Consider the following 23,106-nt stretch of genomic DNA (forward strand, 5'->3'; position numbering starts at 1 on the left):
CTTTTTTTTTTTTTTTTTTTTGCCGCTTGGGGCGGCAAAAACCCTGGACCCGGCCCTGGCCACCTGCTTTCACCAAAAACTGAAATGAGACTTATTTCATACTTTTCAAAGAGGTCGCTGAACATATCAGATGACAGCTTTCAGTCATTCAAGTATTCCATTATAATTTCATGACTTATCTAGTTCCCTAGCATTTAAATACTTATGACTACTTTTCCTAATTATTTGGAGACGGAACATCAAGACAGACGACATGCTTGATGTTTCAGTGTGTAGGTTCAATGTTTTATACACAGTCAATTAGAAATAGACTCCTTTTGGCTCAAGGGAATGATAATGGTTAGAGAACAGCTCAGGGAAGTAGTGTATGAGTGTAAGTCCCAGCCAGGTCAATATTAATGGAAGACATTACCATCTGGATATCGTTCAATGGCTTATGTGGAACAAACTGATTGTCTCACTTCAGATCCTCATGGGTAAGTGTCCTTACCACAAGGTACCACCCAAACTGGCAAACTCAGCAGGGATATTAAGGACACAGAATGAGCTATCTTCTCACCCTTAAACCTGGTCCTGCCACAGTTGGCATACATTAGTAGGACGGTTTGTTACTGCCTGTGCTGGATCTTTAGTGGATAGTATATTTCAGTCTCTAGGGGCACCAGTCCTGTATCCTTTCATTAGCATTAAAATAAGCAAATATGTATGACAGATATATTGCATGTTAACTCGACTGGTCTTCTTTCCCTAAAGTCATATGATCAAAGCTAGATATGAGAAAATACTCTATAGATGAAATAAAGAAACTTATTGTATAGAAATTCATAAGAAAAATGAAATATTTTAGAAAGGACCTTTGAAACCCAAGTCACTAGTATAGCAGTTAGTTCACTAGAAATGTCCAGTTCTAAACTACACAAGTGACACAGAACAACAAATATTTTGAGAACATTACTGTATTACTTACCAGACGGTAATACTGTTGATTTAGGTGGCTCGGTTGGTGTAGTTTTACTGGTACCAGGACTTAAAAGTTTTACATAGTTAGCAGGGAACCATCCTATCTGTCGTTTTTTCCCTCGTGCCTAATAAGAAAATAATTCTTTTCAGAGGGTTAAGCACATCAACAGACCCCAAACCAGGCCAGGGTAACTCAGTCTACATTTTATTTATATTTGAAGTTACACTGACCACTTTAAAATAGGCCAAATGATTTTACAGAACATAGACAGTTGGTTTTTTTTTAAGAGCACTGAAACATTCTGATACTCATGTAAGTCCTTTTCTACTTGGCAAACATTGATTTCTCCCACACTGTATTTCTAAAAAGCTAAAATTAGAGTATAGAATCATAGAAATGTAGGATTGGAAGGGACTTTAAAAAGTTATCGAGTTCAGCCCCCTCACTAAAGCAAGACCCAAGTACCTAGACTATCCTTGACAGCTGTTTGTCCAACCAGTTCTTAAAAACCTCCAGCGATGGGGATTCCACAACCTCCCTTGGAAGCCTGTTCCAGAGCTTAACTACCCTTATAGTTAAAAAGGTTTTACTCATATCTAACCTAACGCTCCCTTGCTGCAGATTAACTCCATTATTTCTTGTCCTACCTTCAGCGCACATGGAGAACAGCAAACTATAGCCGTAGTATTATAAAGTTACAATAGATACACAAACAGTTACCAATTGCTACAAAGATAATGACAGACACTGTGGCATAGGAAGTGTTCCAAGTTTTTGTTCAGCTAAACTTGAAGATTGGACATTTATCAAACAAGAGCTTAGCAAGATTTAAAAAAAGGGACTGGACATTTACATAGATATCAAGAATCTCCAGCTATAATTAAGAACGAATTTTGGAAGGGACATTAAAGTTCATGCTTCAGGGCTTCAACCAATTTAATTAAGGGAAACTAGGATGAGACAATGTAGAGGACAGATCTGCCTACAGCTGGGTTGTCACACCTTCCACTGAAATGTCTGGTACTGAGCATTATTGGAGACAAAACACTGGACTAGATGGAACTCGGATCTGATACTGTCTGCAAAACTGGGCTAGATGTTTCACAGGAACAGTCTCAGATTATTTTGTCAATGAACTTCTTCTTTCCAGCTAAGAACCAGAAGAGAAGCCTGGGAAATGGTTTTTAAATCTTTCTGACCAACAGCTGTAAAATTGGCAGCTTCTAATTTTAGTGCTAATTCTTTATTTTTAAGATTTATATGTGTTTTTTGCCATTTACTTTTTGTAGTTGGATGAAGATGTAAGAATTTCTAATATTATACTGAAGTTTGCCTTTTAAAGCATAACAAAAATATCTTTGTTCTATTGAAAGCAGCCATCTGTGCAGTATTACATCTTGGATTACCAATTTAACCTAATCTTTTTAGATCTGATTCAAAGTCTGCATAGATTATTAACAGCCAAATAGTCCTGGAAGATCTCCTTAAGCCTAACAGAATATAATGCCTGATAGATATTTATGCATCTCTGTTCTGTTTGGAAAAAGCAGTCCTACAGCATTTGATTTGACTTTTATCTTTATTGCCACTCTGACTAATATTTAATCCAGCTCCTTCAGACTGAGATACAATGGAGGTTCTATTTCTTTTTGATGGACAATTATGAGCAAACATTATTTCAAGCCAAAAATCAAACAATAAATAGGTTCTTCCACAGTTTAAAAGAACAAGTGTCAACTTGAAACGTAGCCATGTTTTTAAAAATTGAATTAAAAGTAGTTCGATACTACACCATCTCCTGAGTCCTCCTGCCACTCACGTTTTACAGCCATACTTTTGTTTTTTAATGCTTCTCTTTTCCCAGATGCCGCATGAAAGAGCCAAGCAACCAGCACAGGAAACAGACTATAAAATGCTGTCAAAGGAGCAAACTAAACATGCTACGGAAAAAAATAGATTTCCTCCCCTCCCTCAATTTCATTCCACTACAGTACTCTTCAGCCGTACTTGTAGCAACAATAGGCAAAACGTTTTCAGATAAAATACTATTAGGTTGCTGGTGTCTCTGACGTTGTCAAGTTACAGCAAGAATTGTTGCAGTATTAAAAGCTGTGTTAGATGTCCTGCAGCGGTGGTGGGGTTACATACAAAGTGTTCTGTAATTTGTGAATCTGACTTCTCACTCAACTACAGGCTCGATTTTATGAGAAGAGTGGAGAAGGACATTAATATAGTCCCTGGCAGGCATGGAGTTTGGCAGCATGTATTCAAGCAGTTCCTAAAGCTTTTAAAATTAAATACAAAAGTTAATCTGTTTTAATCCTGATTTAAGCCATTTAACTAAACATTAAAAAAACCCTAAATGTTAAACCTGTCATACAATTAGGTACTATGGGAACTCAAGGTAAAGATGGATATTCACATAATAAAAGTCCAATGTTTGTTTCAACATTTACGCTGCCTGTTACTTGCTGATTGTGGTTAGTCTTGCTGAAGGCATCCTGTTTTAACTTTTCTACTTTTAAAATATTTTTTTATTGGCAACAATAAAACTTGTTTGAGCGTCTTACGTTATAAATTAAGAGTGGTGTAGCAAGCTGCTGAAATTAACCTGTGAGAGGAGCTCCCAGAGGGAGAGGGAAGAACCACCAGTAAAGAAATATGGAAGGGAGGAGATGGTAGTGAATATTTAAGGTCTGGATAAACTCAAACGTGCATTACAAAAAATTATATAATTTTTCTCTTTTGGATAATATTGTCACCACATACACACAAAAATCAGTTTGATGACACAAAGCAGGACTGAAAAAAAACATTAGGTTTTTTGTTAAAAAGCACCGAAGTCAAAGTTTCAGAACTGACCTGAAGCAAGTTCTAAACATTAAGAATCAAAACAAAAAACACTTGTTGGTTATTTTAATAGTATTAACAACATTAACCATTTTTAAAGCATCGTATAACTTTAAAACTTTCTGACATCCTGTGCTTTTTAGTGGCAAAAGTTAATCATTTTTTTCTTTTTTTCATTAAACTGGGCCTTGCAGAGAAGGCTCGTAAAAGCGGTAGCCTCCATTGTGACAAAACAGTCCCATTGAATGAAGAACTTGAAACAGCGGCCAGTACTTCCAAAACCAGTTTTAAACATTCCTTTTTATATACACACACAAGATATGCTCTCATTTGGGAAAAATTGAGTCAGTTAGCTTAGGTAGTATAATGGATCACTTGAGTTTTCTTTTAAATTAAAATCAAAAGCAATTTTTTTTATTTGTCCTAATCACACTCAATTTTGTTACACATGGTGGATAAAACTACATCTGTGTTAAACATTAGGCAACCATACCCTTACATGACTGCTGTCCACTGATTAATTTATTGAGCAGATTAACGGTGAAGAAAGGACAGATAGTGAAGAAATTGACTATCACTCTAAGACCCTAATATTTCCAACGGAAAAAATACCAGTTTAAATAGTCAGTTTAGACCAAAAGAAATTTAGCAAGACTGGTTGAAGAAATAGATTTGATTAGCCCAAAATTTGTCCTTTGTTTGTATCTTTCTATTACCCACAGCATGGCAAAATGCCTTGCTATTACCTTAGATAATTTTATATTTTATTTTAAAGAACTAATGTAAATGTGTATGTTTCAAATATTTTGGCTGCATACTAATTTTTTCCCAGAGGTAGTGATGTGTCCATCCTTTGAAAAATAAAACAAAATATGGATGTGGAACTTTATAAAAGTAGTAGTAGTAACTAACTTGGAGCTCTCCCTCCCACCATCCACCTGGATTCTTCTTTCTGATGAGTATCAATTGACCAGGAGCCAGGGTAAGTTGTTCAGGTCCTGTTGCTGTGTAAGAGGCAATAACTTGGGCAATTTCTGTTAAATAGAAAGAGAAAAAAATTCCATTTACCGTTAATCTGAAAAATGGAACCAGTACCCAAGTTTAGCATGCAATATTTACTGTGCCATATCTCATGAGTACAGTATGTCCACTACGCACTTCTTGCCATCAAATTGGTTTTATTTTCTATTTATGCTGTGCCACAGATATGGACGGCAGTTTACCATATATCAGAGCCTTGCCCCAAAAGAGTTCACACAAATTAGGAACAGAATGATGTGTGAAGACAATAGTACGGGGTGGGTTGGTGCAGGTCAGAGTGAAGATTCTGCAGTCACTTGGGAAGTAGTGTTTATCATGAGGGTCACACACCACTTTAAAAAAAAAAAAAAAAAGATAGACTATAGTCTTCCTGGCTACCAGAAGTAGTAGTACAGAAAAGACCTCAAGAAGGAGAGGTTGGAGGTGTGGCAGATAGGAGTCAGAGAGGGAGTTCCAGGTATAGGGATTTACATGAAAAACTGAATTGACAACCTCAAGGGTTCAAACAACATGAGTCAAGCCCCCCAAAATCAGAAGATTTTAAAGAATAGCGTTTGGGTTTTTTTTATTTGCCTTGTGGATTTTGAACCTGTAGCATTCATATTTTAAAGGTAGAAACTTAGAAAACTCTGAGATCCTCACAATCACATGGCTCCAAGAGCTGAGGCCTACATAAAATAACCAAATATTGTGAGAGCTGGCAACATTGTACACAACAGCAAAAGGAGGAGGTTGACAGAGAGAGCACTAGTATGGGCTAAAGGAGGACTGAGTGGAACAAAAGGATACAAGAGCCAGGGCCGGCTCCAGGCACCAGCATAGGAAGCAGGTGCTTGGGGCGGCCAATTCAAAGAGGTGGCACTCCGTCTGGTATCGGGGCGGCACGTCCGGGTCTTCGGTGGCGGGTCCCTCATTACCTCTTTGAGCTGCTGCTGAATTGCCGCCGAAGAGGAAGAGAGGGAGGACCCGCCGCCGAACTGCGGTAGAAGAAGTGGCACAATTGAGCTGCCGCCAAAGTGCCGCCACTTTTTTTTTTTTTTGCCGGTTGGGGCAGCAGAAAAGCTGGAGCTGGCCCTGACAAGAGCAGAGAGGTATGTTGTGGAGAGTTTTGAAATCAAGAACAAAGATTAGTTTGATTAAGGGAGGCAACAGAAAGCCAGTGACAATAATGAGAGATTGACAACGATGGAAGCATTTTGCAAGGAATATTTTTGGTGGCACTTATTTGGACAAACTTCTCAGAGGAAGACATGTTTACGGGAGGCCAGAGAGAAAGGCTTGCAACAATCAAACCCTGCAAAAATGTTGTCACAATGGAAGTAGACAGGAAATGAACGTTTTGGAAAATAAATCAAGGCAGGATTTAGTGACAGGACTCACGTAAGAGAGAGGGAGGTGGTGTACAATTTAAATATTACAACAATTGGGACCCAGTGGTAAACTGAGGATAGTGGAGTTGTCAACAGTGGAAGAGGATTTGAGAGTTTAGTTTTTGACACGCTAGGTCTTTGATGTGGCTGTGATTGAGTAGCCACCTATGAGCCAAAGGAACTAAGGGGCATTTGTACAGGAGATCTTTTTAGGCCTAATTGGGGTGGAGTAATAGGAGGATTTAAGAGCCCCAGATAGCTCACAGATGACGGTCTCTAATGATGGGAGCTCAGTGGGAAGCTTTTTCCCGGGCAGGTTTTGAGTGGGGTTTTTTGTGTGTGTGTTTTGTTCTACAGGCTGGAGACAGAGGCAGTTTTTACTTGACAATGGCTAGAATGAGACTGGGGACTAGCTAGGTGACGTGGTAACTGGGTTAGGCTGATTAGGTCTCCCAGGAAGTGTACTGAGTCTGCCTTTTGTTTAAGATTAAGCGTGCCTAGATTAAGACATTTATTTATGGTGCAATATTTTTGTGAGTTTTCAAGAGGCATATTTTGTGTTGTATTATTTGTGACACGGTGTTTGCATGAAAAGCCATTTCTGCACAGAACAGTCTTAGTCTTGGGATGGCCTAACATAACCTGCTCCAGCCACACTGGCATTTGGAGAGTCAGCAGAAGAGAGAGACAGCTCCTACAATGACCAAGAAGGGGTTAATGAGAGCCTGTGGGCCCAATCAGCCCCACCCAGTTACACCCTTGCAAGATGTCACACCTGGAAGGAGGAGATAAAAGAGGAAAAGCTTGGCTCAGTAGTGGCTGACAGAGAGGATTAGACCTCTTGAGCTAGCCCTGTGAAGGAAAGGCTGGCTGGGGACAGAGCCTAACCAGAGGCTGTTTGAAGCTATTAGCCAATACATATGTTAGGCATAGTATACACCACATTAATGGGTATTATGTGTACAGTATTAATATAATATATACACACACACACACACACACACCATGTGTTGGGAAGTTATGTTAACTGAACACATTATGCTATCCCCGCAATTCTGTTCACCCATATCAAATATCCGACAACACTTTCCAAATCTGAAGTCAGCTTTGGCATTAAAAACAGGCATCCGTCATCATCCACCGATTCCGCTGCAACTCTGCTTTCCTGCTCTCCTTCAGACACCATACCACGGCAAGCATGGAGCCTGCTCAGCTCACCGCTGCTGTTGTGAGTATTGTAAACACCTCATGCATTATCCTGCAGTATGTGCAGAACCAGAACCTGCAAAAGCAGGCAAGGAGGCGACGACAGCGTGATGGGGCAGGTTCATGCTGTGGAACGCCAATTCTGGGCCCGGAAACAAGCACAGACTGGTGAGACCACATAGTGTTGCAGGTCTGGGATGATTCCCAGTGGCTGCGAAACTTTTGCATGCGTAAGGGCACTTTCATGGAACTTTGTGACTTGCTTTCCCCTGCCCTGAAGTGCAAGAATACCAAGATGAGAGCAGCCCTCACAGTTCACAAGCGAGTGGCGATAGCCCTCTGGAAGCTTGCAACACCAGACAGCTACTAGTCAGTCAGTAATCAATTTGGAGTGGGTAAATCTACTGTGGGGGCTGCTGTGATCCAAGTAGCCAACGCAATCACTGAGCTGCTGCTATGAAGGGTAGTGACTCTGGGAAATGTGCAGCTCATAGTGGATGGCTTTGCTGCAATGGGATTCCCTAACTGTGGTGGGGCGATAGACGGAACGCATATCCCTATCTTGGGACCGGACCACTTTGGCAGCCAGTACATAAACCACAAGGGGTACTTTTCCAATGGTGCTGCAAGCACTGGTGGATCACAAGGGACATTTCACCGACATCAACATGGGATGGCCGGGAAAGGTACATGACACTCGCATCTTCAGGAACTCTGGTCTGTTTGAACAGCTGCAGGAAGGGACTTACTTCCCAGACCAGAAAATAACCATTGGGGACATTGAAATGCCTATAGTTATCCTTGGGGACCCAGCCTACCCCTTAATGCCAGGGCTCATGAAGCCATACACAGGCACCCTGGACAGTATTAAGGAGCTGTTCAACTATATGCTGAGCAAGTGCAGAATGGTGGTAGAATGTGCATTTGGATGTTTAAAAGCGCAGTGGAGCAGTTTACTGACTCGGTTAGACCTCAGCAAAACCAATATTCCAACTGTTATTGCTGCTTGCTCCACAATATCTGTGAGAGTAAGGGGGAAGACGTTTATGGCAGGGTGGAAGGTTGAGGCAAATCGCCTGGCCGCTGATTACGCACAGCCAGACACCAGGGCGATTAGAAGAGCGCAGCAGGGCACGCTGCACATCAGAGAAGCTTTTAAAACCAGTTTCATGACTGGCCAGGTTACGGTGTGACAGTTCTGTTTGTTTCTCCTTGATGAAAACCCACCCCCTTGGTTCACTCTACTTCCCTGTAAGCCAACTGCCCTCCCCCCTTCAATCACCACTTGCAGAGGCAATAAAGTCATTATTGTTTCAAAATCATGCATTCTTTATTAATTCATCACACAAATAGGGGGATAACTGCCAAGGTAGCCCGGGAGGGGTGGGTGAGGAGGGAAGCACCGGTTGGGGTGGTGGATGAGGGTAGGAGGGAAGGACAAGGCCACACTGCACTTCAAAACTTATTGAATGCCAGGCTGCTGTTGCTTGGGCAGTCCTGTGGGGTGGAGTGGTTGGGTGCCCAGAGGGGGTCCCCCCGCATTCTTAGGCGTCTGGGTGAGGAGGCTATGGAACTTGGGGAGAAGGGCAGGCAGTTACACAGGGGCTGCAGCAGCGGTCTGTGCTCCTGCTGCATTTCCTGCAGCTCCACCAGACGCCGGAGCATATCAGTTTGATCTCCCAGTAGCCTCAGCATTGCATCCTGTCTCCTCTCCTCTTGCTCCCGCCACCTCTCCTCTCGCTCATCCCTCCTGTCCTTGCATTCATTTTCTGCTTTCCTGGACTCTGACACTGCTTGCCTCCATGCATTCTGCTGAGCTCTTTCAGTGCAGGAGGACTGCATGAGCTAAGAGAACATTTCATCGCGAGTGCATTTTTTTCGCCTTCTTATCTGTGCTAGCCTTTGGGATGGAGATGATAGGGAGAGTGTTGAAACATTTGCAGCTGCAGGAGGAAAAAAAGGGAGAGTAGTATTTAAGAAGACACATTTTAGAGAACAATGGGTAGACTCTTTCACGGTGAACCAAGCTGTTAACATTACATAGCACATGTGCTTTCGGTACAAGGTCACATTTGCCTCTTATATTGAGGGCCTTCCGGTTTGGTGTGAGAGATCGCACACGAATGGCCGGGCAACAGAATTCGGCTTGCAGGCAGCTATGGTAAGCCACAGTCTTTCGGCTTCTTCAATCTTCATAACATGTGGGAATGGTTTCAAACAGCAGCACCCAGCTTTCCCATACCAAGCACCTGTTGGGTTGGCCATTTAAAAGGAGGGGCTGTACTGGCCCCGAATGCATCTCAAGTCTTCGGGCAAATTAATAATTAAACACGCTTGCTTTTAAACCATGCATTATATTTACAAAGGTACACTCATCACCAAAGGTACCTTCTCTGGCTTCATGGTCAGTGAGCCGCCTTGGGAGGACTGGGAGGGTATTGGCTCCAGGGTGATAAACAGTTCCTGGCTGTCAGGGAGAATGGTTTCTCCGCTTGCATGCTGTGCGCTATCCTCCTCCTCCTCCTCCAGCTCCTCATCTTCCTCATCCCCAAAATCCTCATCCCTGTTGCGTGAGACTCCCCCCTTGCAGGTGTCCACGGAAAGGGGAGGGGTAGTGGTGGCCCCCTCCCCCTAGAATTGCATGCAGCTCATCGTAGAAGCTGCGCGTCTGGGGCTCTGACCCAGAGCGTCCGTTTGCCTCTTTGGCTTTTTGGTAGGCTTGCCTGAGCTCCTTAATTTTCACGCGGCACTGCTGCTGTTGTAGCCTCTGTCCATCATGCTCTTAGAGATTTTTTCAAATATTTTGACATTTCGTCTTTTGGAACAGATTCATCTCCCCAAACAGCGATCAGATCCAGTACCTCCCGTTCGGTCCATGCTGGAGCTCTTTTGCAATTCTGGGACTGCATGGTCAGCTGTGCTGATGAGCTCTGCATGGTCACCCGTGCTGATCAGCTCGCCATGCTGGCCAAACAGAAATGAAATTCAAAAGTTCCCGGAGCTTTTTCCTGTCTACCTGGCCAGTGCATCTGAGTTGAGAGTGCTGTCCAGAGCGGCCAGAATGGAGCACTCTGGGATAGCTCCGGGAGGCCAATACCGTCGAATTGCGCCCACACTTCCCCAAATTCGACCCGGCAATGTTGATTTTAGCGCTAATCCCCTCGTCGGGGAGGAGTACAGAAATCGATTTTAAGAGCCCTTTAAGTCGATAAAAATGGCTTCGGCGTGAGGACAGGTCCAGGGTTAAATTGATCTAACACTGCTAAATTTGACCTAAACTCGTAGTGTAGATCAGGGTTTAGAAATCTTTCAGAAAATAAACAAATAGCTCTATTGCATTCTGAATATATTCTTTATTATTTCTGAGTGTTGAACTCTGATGGGAAGAATTCCAACAGAATCACAAGCCAGCTCAGGAAAGTTAGGCCCCTTTTAGCATAGTGCGTATACAGCATGAAGACATAAAATCCTTCTCTGTATAAACATTGACACATCTGTAATCAGTTTTGTATTGCTTCTGAAAATTCAGAAAATAGCTGTCCCTGTGCCCCCACCTACTACCAGTTTCTGCCAAGAATGCCCAATCTTCTTGCTGCTCCTTTATTTAGAGAAAGTAGTGAAAACATTCCTGTTGGCTGGGCATTTAGGAACACTGAAACCTCCATGCTGAGCAATATACAGGGCCAACCCTCAGTTTTGTGGGAAGTAAATTATGCAGGATTCCAGGCAGAATGCCACAACCTGAAGTGGGATGTGTACTTCACCACCATGTTTATCAGACACGTACATAAAACTGCACAATCCTCATGGATCAACTGCCCTGTTATATGCACTATCCCCAAGTTGTGTGAATTTAAATTCACTTTCAGGCAACAGTTTTTTGGGAAGTTTTGTAACCACATGGTGCTTGGATACTGCCGTGATGGACGCTGTACAAAACCCTAAAGCAGATGTAAATGTTTAAAGAAGGGTAGCAACATACTGGGCTATACATAGGGAAAGAGGGAAGAATAAGAATGAGCAACTTATTAAATTGTTACAAAGGAGACTTCATTCCTATTTAAGTTTCTTACTCTTTGTTAGAAGCAAATATATCCTTTAGCACACGGAGAAATAAAATGTTGCCACACTGTGTAACTCACCAGGTTTCTTCCCTAAACTTCCTGTTTTTCCAGCAGTTCCAGGGACCTTAAAATAAAAAGGCAAATATAAAACTTACACACATTCATATGTTTATTTCTCCTGACTACCAAAATGGCTTTGCTACAGCATTTTCCAAAAGAAGGCTCTGAATAGTTAGTGACTATCCTAGAGGGATCTATCCTTGTAGCAATTCTCAGATGGATTGTCACCCCAAATATTATCTGTAATAGTGAGTAATGAATAATTAAAAACAAACACATCTTCACTAGTTTAGGCAGGAAAGAGTGTTTTTAGTTTGGAGAATCTGGGAAGGTTTCCAGCTGTGTGACCGTTCATGAACCCCATCAATCTAAAGGGACGATAATAATATAATCTGAGTCAGAGTTCACAGCGGGTGAAATTGCTCCTGCTAAACTAGATGGAGAGCCAACTCTGAAAATCCAAAAATCCTATTGCACATCAGAGTTATTGAAAGTCTGCCCAGAAAAACAGTACCTCTGAATGCTGGAAAAATTTAATAAAATAACGTTGTAATATTATTGAAACCTTCACCCCTCTTCTGCTCTCCCCCCCGTGCTGCTATCACTTGTGTTATATCCAACATTAGGTTGTAAGATCCAAGAACAGGACCATGTTTTATTTGTTCTTAAAGTGCACTGCATAAATAATGAACAGTTGAGATTAGATTTATCCTTTAATCTACTAAATTAGCTCTCCCAAAGCATAACAGGGATATAAACAATATATTTACAAAAATACAAGTTTTCTGATCTACATCTTCTAAATTGATTCTTAATGAAGAATTTCCTGCATTGAGGCAAGTCTTAGAGGAAGATGCTTTCTGAAAGAGCTATTACAGTACTGCAAAAGTGGCCCAAAACATTGCACTACCATAACCAGAGTGTTTTGGAGCTCTATCACAGAAGAGATTACTGTATTTTCTATTTTAATTGAAAAGATGAGCGCCCTTTAAGTATCTACATACTGTACTACTGATAAAAAGTATCACTCTTCAATCTTTCCCAAAAGTGAAAAAGGTTAAGCGATGACTACACAAGCGCTAATATTTCACATATATAGTCCACAGACAGTTATAGCTCATTAACACAGATGCCAAGATTTAAAAAAATGTGCACCTAAAGTTAGGCTCCTAAATCCTTATTTAGGCACCTAAATCCAATCCAAATAAGAGTTTAGAAGGCTAAATTTAGACCCCCATTTTTTAAAGTCTTGACCATAATATTTTTATTTTGAAGAGAAGTGCAATAAATCAGTAGAATACATTATATTTCTCATCTTGTTGCAAGAAGGAACTTAAGTGTATATAGACAACGACATAATGACTCAGCTAACATCCACTGATAGATGACAACTGTATTCTCAAATAGATGAGAATGTGCGTGAGAAAACATCTCTTAAGTTTAATACAATATACCATCTCCAGAAATGAAAAGTGAATCACTACCCCCATCCTCTCCGGACACACACGACTGACAAAAGCATTCCCCCTTTCAGGGCCTACACATGTGGTGGGAGTGCATCCAACTTCAGAACTTCTGGAATTTAATTGATATGAATCTAACTTCACCAGAATATGGCTATTAGGTAAGCTTATTTTTCTCCTGGGCTTGTTCCCTTGGGTTCATTATTACAATACCTTGTTTTGGAAGGAAAAGCTTAATATTTCATGTTAGGATATATCCCCTTTTATATTGTTTCAAGTCGTATCTTACTGCACATTCTCTTTGGTCATAATACTGTTAACTGGAAAACAGCAATAATTCCTCTGATTTGGCTGTACATGACTATCATAAAGGCCTTTAATAACAGTAAGTGACAGGGTACTCCAGGTGTTCTTAACCTTTTTCTTTCTGAGGCCCCCCCACAACATGCTAGAAAAACTCCAGGGCCCAACGGGGAGGGGGGACTGGGGGCTCTCAGCCGGGAGTCAGGGGCTCGGGAATAGGTGTAGTTTGACTTCTATTTTGGGTAGGCAGGGGCCAGCGGGACTCTGGACAGCTCCGCACGGCGGGGTCGGGAAGGAAACGCCACCTCCACCCCCTGACTCACCTCAGCAGGCCATCCAGCCTGTCTGGGTGGGGGACGCAACCAAAAATTATAATTCAAAAGGTGGGGGGCTCAGCTCAGAAAGTCTGAAAACAGCTCAGGTTGCAGGCACGGGGGTAGCTAGCGGCTGTGTGCCAGGAAGGCTCCCCTGCGGTCCCTGTTCTCCGAGGGCTCTGCCAGCCATGGAGCCGGGACTGCCTGCCCAGATGGCTCTTACCGGTTGCGTGAGCAAAGGGGGCTGGGACCTGAGGAGCAGCTTCAACCCCCTGCAGCAGCAGGAGACAAGGCTTCCCGCCTCTGACCTGGCCAGGGAGTGGGGAGACAAGGAGGTGGAGGGGGTTGGACCTTCCCCTGTAGTTTTGAGGTGGGGGGTGTAACACCCGTGTCTCCCCAACTCTGCCCAGGGGCTCAGGGCTTCTGCCCCATGGGGAGTACCGGGGCTTCGGAATTCAGCCCTGCTGTTCCCAGCTTCAGCCCCACGGGGGGTGCTGGGGCTCAGGCTCTGGGTTTTAGCCACAGGGCCCCATGGCCCCCCTGAAAGGGTTTGGGGACCCGTAGGAGGGCGCGGACCTCCTGTTGAGAACCACTGGGGTACTCCATGGTAGTTTATACAGGAATATCTCTTTCAAACTTCGCTGTAACAATGCTTTTTCATGTCCAATAAAGTTGTAAGATAAAAAACCCTCCATATGATTCACTGACTTGAAATCATCAAATGAACATTATAAAGTGGACAAATAAGATACAAAAAAGGATAGACTTTGTAATGTTTCATATCTCTTTACCTCAGAATCTTTCAGTCTCACATAATTAGAAGGAAAGACTCCAGATTTGTCACCCAATGTTCCTGTCCACCAGTCACCATCTTTTTTTGTCACAAGAATCATATCTCCTTGTTGAAAGATTAAGTCTCCTTGTTCCGAACTCTCATATGTGTACATGGCAATATATTCTGGAGGAGAAGTTGTTCAAAAAATGGGAAATGCTTGATGAATCAAAGTATAATTTGCAAAAATCTATCTTTATGAAAGTAATGCCATATGACCTGTCCAAAGGTTAGATATTCATAGCTTTCTGCCCTATTGCTTCTGTGTAGGCAACACTTCACTCCAAAACATTTTCCCTTCCTTCACAAATGAGGTTTAATATTTAACTTTCTAAATTAGATGATCTTCAAGACTACTTAAAGTTCTTTAAAGGCTTCTATTCTAAAAAAAACAAAAAACACTCCTATTATGGATGAAGTTATTATTTTTGGTAAACCTCTAACATGACCTAAGTATATATCTATTTTTTTTATTAACAAAAAAACCAAAACCAAAATACCACCACCCAAACTGTTTCATCCCTGTTTGATAACTTGTTCTTCGAGATGTGCTTCACATGTCCATTGCACTTTAGGTGTGTGTATGTATGTTTGCCAGTGCACCAAAGCTGGGGAATTGTTTCCCATAGTGGTCCCAAACAGGGCAGAGCACGCACTCTCTGAACATTCATGCTGCTAGCCAAAAGTATACTGGGGTGGAGCCACCCAATCTCTCTCAATTACTTCACTCCGGAAGCCAGTACTTGCTGTGACTCAGATATAGAAGGGAAGGAGGGTGGGTTGTGGAATGGACATGTGCAACACATCTTGAACAGCTACTGAACAGGTAATGCAACCCTTTTTTCTTCTTCGATTGCTTGCACGTGTCCATTCCACTTTAGGTGACCCACATGCAGTTCTAGATGGAATAGGAGATCGGAGTCTACTTAAACAAGGACTGCAACACCATGCTCCCAAATCTAGCCTCAAGGTTTGGAAGGGAGCATAATGTGTGATGAACAAATGTAGAGATGACCAAGTTGCAGTCCTGCAAATTTTACTGATGGGAACGTGACCCAAGAAAGCAGCCAATGCTGCTTGTGTTCTCATAGAGTATGCTAAAACTCTGAGATGGTGGAACTTCAGCAATATCATAGCACAGATGAATAGAGGAAGTCCAGGAAGAAATCCTCTGAAAAGTGACAAGTTGCCCCTCATCCTGTCAGCAAAGGAGACAAATACCTTAGATCGACTCACGGCAGTGTGTTGACACCGCGCTGGGTCGATGGGAGAAATTCTCACATCGACTTACCTTACGCTTCTCGTTCCGGTGGAGTACCGGAGTCAACGGCAGAGCGATCAGCGGTCGATTTAGCAGGTCTTCACTAGACCCGCTAAATTGACCCCCAGTAGATCAATCGCCGCAGCGTCGAGCCACGGTACAAGGAGACAAGCCTTAAGTCATGGGCAGCAAACCAGTCATTGGGGTCTGGGGTCGGGATAACAGATGTAGGAGTAATCATATAAAACTATCTGTTGAGTTTTTGCAGATCTAAAAGAGGTCTGAGGCATCCCTTGGACTCTGCAATGAGAAAATAGCGGGAACAGACTCCCTTCCCCCAATGCTGACTCTGCTGCCCATAACTGTAATAGAGACTGACCGTCATGAATCAGTACAGTCTTGTGAGAATGGTCCTTGAAAAGGGCGGTGAGGTGTGTGGGAAGGGGGAATAGAGGTGAATTGCAGGGTACATCTCAGTTCCATCACGTTTAGAACCCAATCAATAGGTTATTATGTGGGTCCAAGTGCTTAGGAAGTGGGACAACTTGCTGCCAAAAGCAGGAGAAGTTAGAGTGGCTTGCTAACCTCGACGACAGAATCAAATAGATTGCTTAGATATTACAGATTATTTAGAGGTAGCAGAAGGCGGTGGACAAGGAGGTGGTCTCTTCCTCTGAGACTTATGCCATTCCCTGGACTGGTCTGGCTGCCTTATCGGGTAGAACAGGTACCTTTGCTGGACCTGAGAGCAGAAGTGCTTTCTCTTAGGACTTGTGTATGAAAGCCTAAAGACTTTAAGGTTGTCCTAGACTCTTAAAGAGAATCCAGACTGTAGTCAGTCTTCTGAAAGAATGAAGGGCAAGTCTTCCATTGTTCGATGGACTTTGGTTGGAATACCAGACGATTGCAGCCAAGATGCACAACACATAGTAACTGCTGTTGCCGTTATCAGAGCTTCTGAATCCGCCTCATCCAATACAGCTTGTAAAGACAACCTTGCTAACAGGCAGCCTTCATGTACAAGAGCTCCGAACTCCTCTTTAGCATCATCTGGCAACTTGTCTCCACACACTCAATGTGTGTAGGGCGCTGGCTTTTTACCTGGATCGGACTAAGCCGTTCCGGAGATCCTCTCAACTATTTGTTGCCTCGGCCGAGCGGGCAAAGGGGCAACCTATCTCTACCCAGCGGCTTTCCCGCTGGATCATCTCATGCATACGCACGTGCTATGAGTTGGCAGGGATTCCCCTGCCACCGATCATCAGGGCACACTCTACGAGGGCTCAGGCCTCATCAGCTGCCTACGCCACCCATATCCCCATCCAGGACATTTGTAGGGCAGCCACGTGGGCCTCAGTTCACACATTTACTTCGCATTACGCGATCGTCTCCCAGTCTAGGGATGACGCCGGGTTCGGCAGGGCAGTACTTCGTCCCGAACCATCGTGAACTCCTACCCACCTCCAGCGGATATTGCTTGGAATCACCTACTGTGGAATACACATGAGCAATCACTCGAAGAAGAAAGGACAGTTACCTGTTCCATAACTGGCATTCTTCGAGATGTGTTGCTCCTGTCTATTCCACACCCCGCCCTCCTTCCCCTCTGTCGGAGTTGTCCAGCAAGAAGGAACCGAGGGTGGGGGGAGCCCGTGGCTCCCCTTATAGCGCGATATGCAGGCGCCACTCAAGGGGTCGCCGCGGTGCTTCCCCAGTACGGGTACTGCTAAGGGAAAAACTTCCGGCACGTGGCGAGCACGCACACCTACTGTGGAATAGACAGGAGCAATCACTCGAAGAATTTGGTACCTCTTCTCCATTTTCTTGGCAGTGGGTGTCAAGGAAGAGGAATTCTGGTCAAAGAATTCTGGTGGGTTCTAAGATGGCTTCATTAATAGGCAGAGCCAGATGGCGTTGCCGAATTCAAAATATCCACTAATTTGTGTGGATTATCCTGGAACAGTTTAATCTGAATACCTAGGGAGGCAGCCACCCTTTCCCTAATTTCCTGGTACATTTTATAATCACCTGGGATTTGGGAGGACAATTCTGAGACAGTGACCCCATCTGGTGGTGATGAGGAAGCATTGTGCAGAGGCACTACAATGTCAGTCTGCTCTGTTGTGTGCTGACTATCTGTAACAGGAGGGTCAGATACTGGAGGAATAAGATCCCTCAATTCTGGGTAATGGAATCAGTACAAACAAAATGGCACCTTGATGGAGATTAAGTAGAGTGATACACAAGCGAAAACAAACGTGAATCCAGGAGTACCCCATGGATTCCAGAAAGGCCACTGCTGTACTTGATACAATACCAGGGTCCAGCCCCAAGGGCATCCGATCTCGGGACCTGCTCCTATAAGAAGTCACGATGCTGGGGCCTTGAACGGCATGAGGACAAATGGAAGATGCTTGAGCCCTTCTGAAATGAGATCGTAATGCATAATATACCACCTCTGACTCGAAGGACGAGTTAGCACAGTCCGAATGCCAAGACAGCATAGTAACAAGTAGAGTAGCAGGAGACCAAGACCTGATGGGAGGTGGATGGTACTGGAGGAAGAATCTGAGGCTTCCTGCTGAAGGGACTGTATGTCTGCTCTACTGCACAACAGAACTTCCTTTGTTCATACCGAGAGGGTCTGGTTCAGTCCCCAACAGCACCAAATGTGTAGATGCCAAGAAGTATCCCAGGGGGGTAGGATTAATCGGTAACTGAGTCTCATCCTGCATCAGTGGTGAGTCTGACACCAATAAGCACAGGAGATCCCTGGCCACTGCAAACACTTCAGATGTCATGGTACTGGTACAGTAGGATGCAGCACAGAGGAAGGTGGCGCCACTGAAGGTCCCGGCAATGGAGTCAGCCTCTATGGTCTTGCATGAAGGGCCAGAGTCGATTACTCTACATTGCTAGAACGCTGTACTAGGAGTGCCTAGTGGGAGCTGCCTTAGCTCTAACCTCGGTACCGGTCTTCTTGTGCAAGTCTGTTGGGGACCCCGCCCTCAAGATGAAGAGGGCTTCTTTTGGCCAGAAGAGGTTGAAATGGTGGACTACTTCTGCAGCTTGCCCAGTACTGAAAATGGAGATTGGTGTCTCTAGCTCTTTCTGCTGCATGGATGCTGCCAAATCTGGTGATGTGGTCTGAGATAGAGTCAAGTCTGAATCCCCATGTACAGAGCAGCTGGGGTCCAAAGAGGGAAGAAAAACTATTTCCCTATCTCAAAGTCAAACATCTCTCAACTTCTTAGTCCTGGTCTGAAAGACCCGCACAGATAAGGCATTTATGCCTCACGCATACTTCTCCAAAACACTTTAAACAGGGAGTGAGGATTGCTGACTGATATAGACTTGCTACAGCCAGAATGGCACTTAAATCCCAGGGACTTATGCATGCCCCAGTACCATGCTAAAAGCTCAAAGAAAGTGCTACTAATTAAAACTATAACTACAACCATACTAAACTATTTACAATAAAAAACCTCTAGCAATTTTTTCTAAAAACAGAATGGGAGAGAGTAAAGTTCACACATGTACAACTACTGACCATGAGCAGTAAAAAGGAATTGATGAGGGGGCAGAGCAGCTCCATCCTTTTATACCGTTGGCTAACATGTGCTGTCCCGATGGATACTGTTATGGGGAAGAATTCTCCAGCTTCAATGCCCTAGCGCACACAGTCCTAAAGTGGAATGGACACGTGCAAGCACTTGATGATGATTGGCTTTATAAGCATACTTTCTACGGTTTCAATTTTATGCTGAGAACTAGCATTTCAGTCCTGGCATACAAAATCCTAGTTTCTGAACTTCTGATACAGTGTTCCTTTTACATATGTCAGTTGGCTCTCATGAACAATGAATTCTTTCATTACTTGAAGCTTTGTATGGAGACAGCCAATCTCATTGTATCCTATGCAACAGTTGGCTTGAAAATGCTAAGATAATGGTGGAATACACAATTTTGTTAAAACATGGTCAGCTATTTGGTATTCAAGAGCAAAAAAACACTGAAACAGACTGCTGTTGAGAAATGCAACGTGTAATTTAATTACAGAACTAAATGAAAACCTGTACAGCTAGGAGTGCAAATAAGAATCTCAGACAAATCAGTAACATTTTCTGAAGTAGTATGCCTATTACACAATTCACCAAAGATTTCTGAAAATATTCTGTGTTACACACTTTGCTTGTGGAAAACAGTGGCAAGCATGGCACGTTTAATTGTTGGTGAGTAAGTGTAGACTGAAATACTATCCTCAGAACTAAAATACTAACTAGCTTTCATGAAAGTCTGTTTCTGAAGAATACTTATATAGGAGTTTCCTTTCCTAAAGAAATTATAAAGCTGCCGAATCCATACAAAACGTTTTTCAAAAATATTTTTGAAAGTATATGCTTTTAGCACAGTGTGTAAAATATCCAGCTAATCAAACTGAAAAATACAGAACGTATGACAGAAGACATACAGTATCCCAGGTTGTAGCTACAGAGCCACGACTGGGGGGAGATGGTTTAGCAGTTCTGTATTTGCTTTTAAACAGCCTTTGAAAATCAAGCAAGCCAAATTTTAGAATCCTTCTATAATTCCACTTTACACAGTGGAATTTTTATTATCAGTGGCAAACTATAGACTATATTGTGTGTGATAAAAATTGCCCAAAATGATTCCTATTAAATTGCAGTTGTACAGATGAGGTTTTAAAAAATAAAGAATTAAAGCACTGCTAAAAAGACTGATAGAGATATTACTATTTTGTAAAATATATTTATTTTCACACATGTGCACATGCATACAGGTCCTATCCCTTGCTTTATGTGCTTTTTTGACAACTAAGTAACCAATTCTGAATCAGATTAACTCCAGTAACCCCCTTCAACCTTGAATCAGATATGCTATAGGTCAATAATTAAGTGATATAAATGACTGAATTGAACTGGCCCAACTATTGCTGGACCCACTTTCACTTAAATGCAACCCCACCCCACCCCAAAAAAATCCCTACTGTCAATATTACTTTTAATACTAAAAAAATAGGGAGCCTACATGTTTAACAACTGAATCCAACTTCTACCAAGCTAACATGTCTTATGAAAAGTTTGTTATATTGACAGCAGTTTTATCAACAATATCTCAGAAGAAAAGTTTTGTATCTGTTTCCTGGTATCACTGCAGCCATACCTGTGCTAGCAGTGGTGTGGGTTCCAATGATGGCAAAGGTCTGGCACATTTAGCATCTTTTTATGAAAAAAATAGGTACAGACTTGTAGACAACTATAAGTACTCATATGGTTTTCGATTAATAATAGTTCATTAATGGAAGGTGCTTAATGTTCAAAATAACATGGGAAAAACAAAAAATACTGATATCTAACTCAAGGCACTGAGTGCAGTCCTTGTTATTTGCTATTAATGTATATTATTTATTTATATTATTTGCTATTAATTTATAATTTAAATCTAACCTTCTTGGGTCAAATAAGACAGCACAAATGAAAACTATTAAAAATTTACAGTACATACATGCCTGTTTGGATAATTATCCCTTTCCTCATGATGGGATCAGCACTGATTTGTCTTCCCTTTCTAAGAGGTCGAAAGTTTTGGTCTATCCAACATTTAAATAGGAAAACAGGCACTGCAGGATTCAAATTATTCACAAAGAAACATTGTGAATGAAAAACTAAAATTTTGGGAGACAACTTATTAATTTAATGAATATTCTTGCTTATCTTGAAGCATGTACACATGTTTTTACATGGCATATACTGCATACACACACAGTGTATGTTAAAAGAAAATATATCCTTTATGCATTTCAAATGCTGGGCCTGGGCCCTTCCTATTGTAGGCAGAAGGCTAAAAACAAACAATCAGAAATATGGGATTGATTCTCAACTGCTTATAAATGACACTGCATAAATTAATGTACCTAAGTTAATTAGAAAAATACTATTCTTATGTAAATGAGCAGTTTTACAAAACATGCAGGACATAGCCTTGTAGTCATAATTAATTCTGGAGGTAATTCAAATTCTTACTTTGTAAAGTAACAGGGCCTGATTCTGCAATGGAACTGAGTACCACCAACTCCCACTGGATCTGGCTCCGAACTTGTACCTATTACTAGATAATTTCTTTTATTAAAACTATACAGTAAGATGTTACTAATATCATTCAATCCAAATTCTTACCTTCGCCTGACATAGATGGTTTAGTTGCTGGTGATGTTACTCTCTTTAGACTAGCAGGACTTTCTGAAGAACCAGAATCCATGCTTAAAGAGAAAATATTAAATGCTTTAATTTCTCTAAATTTAATAAAACAACTAAATGTTTTGAATAAAAAATACATTAAAAGCTATATCCATGAACAAACTCTCTCAACGTGTAAAGCAAAAAGATAGTAAAATTTAAGTTTTAAACCTCAGCATGACAAAATACAGTTTGAAATCATGTAACTGGACTGAAAGCAAAAATTGCTGTGCTCTCCTCTGCTCCCCAATAGAAAAATGTAAAGTTCATTCTAGTTTTCATTATCAACTAGAACATCGTTTTCACATGATGTATTGTATTAGATTACAGTCTTACTATCTTTCAAAACACTGTTTGTTAGTTAAGTGAATATAGGAAAGTGGCACCTCTTTACTCACTAGCCCTACCCCACGCATATTTCAATTCTTACTTATTTTATCAACTTAAGTAAGATTTTGCTACTTTTTAGTCTTGTTGGCATTGTGTAGCCAAAACAGCTACAGGAGAATAACCTGGATTCTGTTCTCACTTGTGCATCAATAGAATTGTTAGCTAAATTCTAAATGCAGAATTGTTGTTGGCGATACATGATACAGGAAGAATCCATCTTTGCTTTCATATCCCAAGCTGAGTTTGTAGGTAGGACTGGAAGTTTAAAAAAAAAAGAAGAAGAGGAAGCCAAAAAACAAAGCTCATCATTTTATTTATAAACGGAGCCACACCGATCTGAAACCAGAGATACAAATCTGGCCACACAATGCCATATTAATAAAGTCACTTTTCAGAGCCAACACTTTAAAAACAAACATACAAGTACACACAACATTTTAAATAGGAACAACATAATATTTAATGATTAAATAAAAATGCTGTTCATTCTAACAAAAGCAACCAAACAAAATACCTTGTCGACTTTCTTATGGGGCCTGAAATGAGTTTCACATATGATTTGGGAAACCATCCCTTTTGACCTTGGACCTCTCCAAACCACCACATGTCTTGCTGTTCCAGAACTGTGATGATATCATTTTTGTTAAAATTGAGGTGGTTGTCTTTTTTGGCTCTCCAAGGATACAAGGCCTGTGCTTGAAGGCCCTCTACTTTTTCACCCTATTGTGGTAAGA

The 23,106-nt window shown here is 42.0% G+C and overlaps 1 protein-coding gene across 1 annotated transcript in view; it reads right to left on the reverse strand.

The window, feature by feature from the left end:
- The window catches only part of ITSN1 (intersectin 1), a 205,198-nt gene that overhangs the window by 38,432 nt on the left and 143,660 nt on the right, over positions 1–23,106 (reverse strand). Inside the window, exons 22-27 of the mRNA XM_026652104.2 lie at positions 22,887–23,092; positions 21,923–22,005; positions 14,424–14,590; positions 11,571–11,616; positions 4,724–4,845; positions 968–1,085 (exon numbers count right to left, since the gene is read on the reverse strand). Of these exons, the coding sequence (XP_026507889.1) occupies positions 968–1,085; positions 4,724–4,845; positions 11,571–11,616; positions 14,424–14,590; positions 21,923–22,005; positions 22,887–23,092 (742 nt within the window). The remainder of the gene's footprint in view (positions 1–967; positions 1,086–4,723; positions 4,846–11,570; positions 11,617–14,423; positions 14,591–21,922; positions 22,006–22,886; positions 23,093–23,106) is intronic.

This window comes from Terrapene carolina, unplaced genomic scaffold (genome assembly GCF_002925995.2).
Source record: "Terrapene carolina triunguis isolate 2854851 unplaced genomic scaffold, T_m_triunguis-2.0 Scaffold31, whole genome shotgun sequence".
NCBI lineage: Eukaryota > Metazoa > Chordata > Testudines > Emydidae > Terrapene > Terrapene triunguis.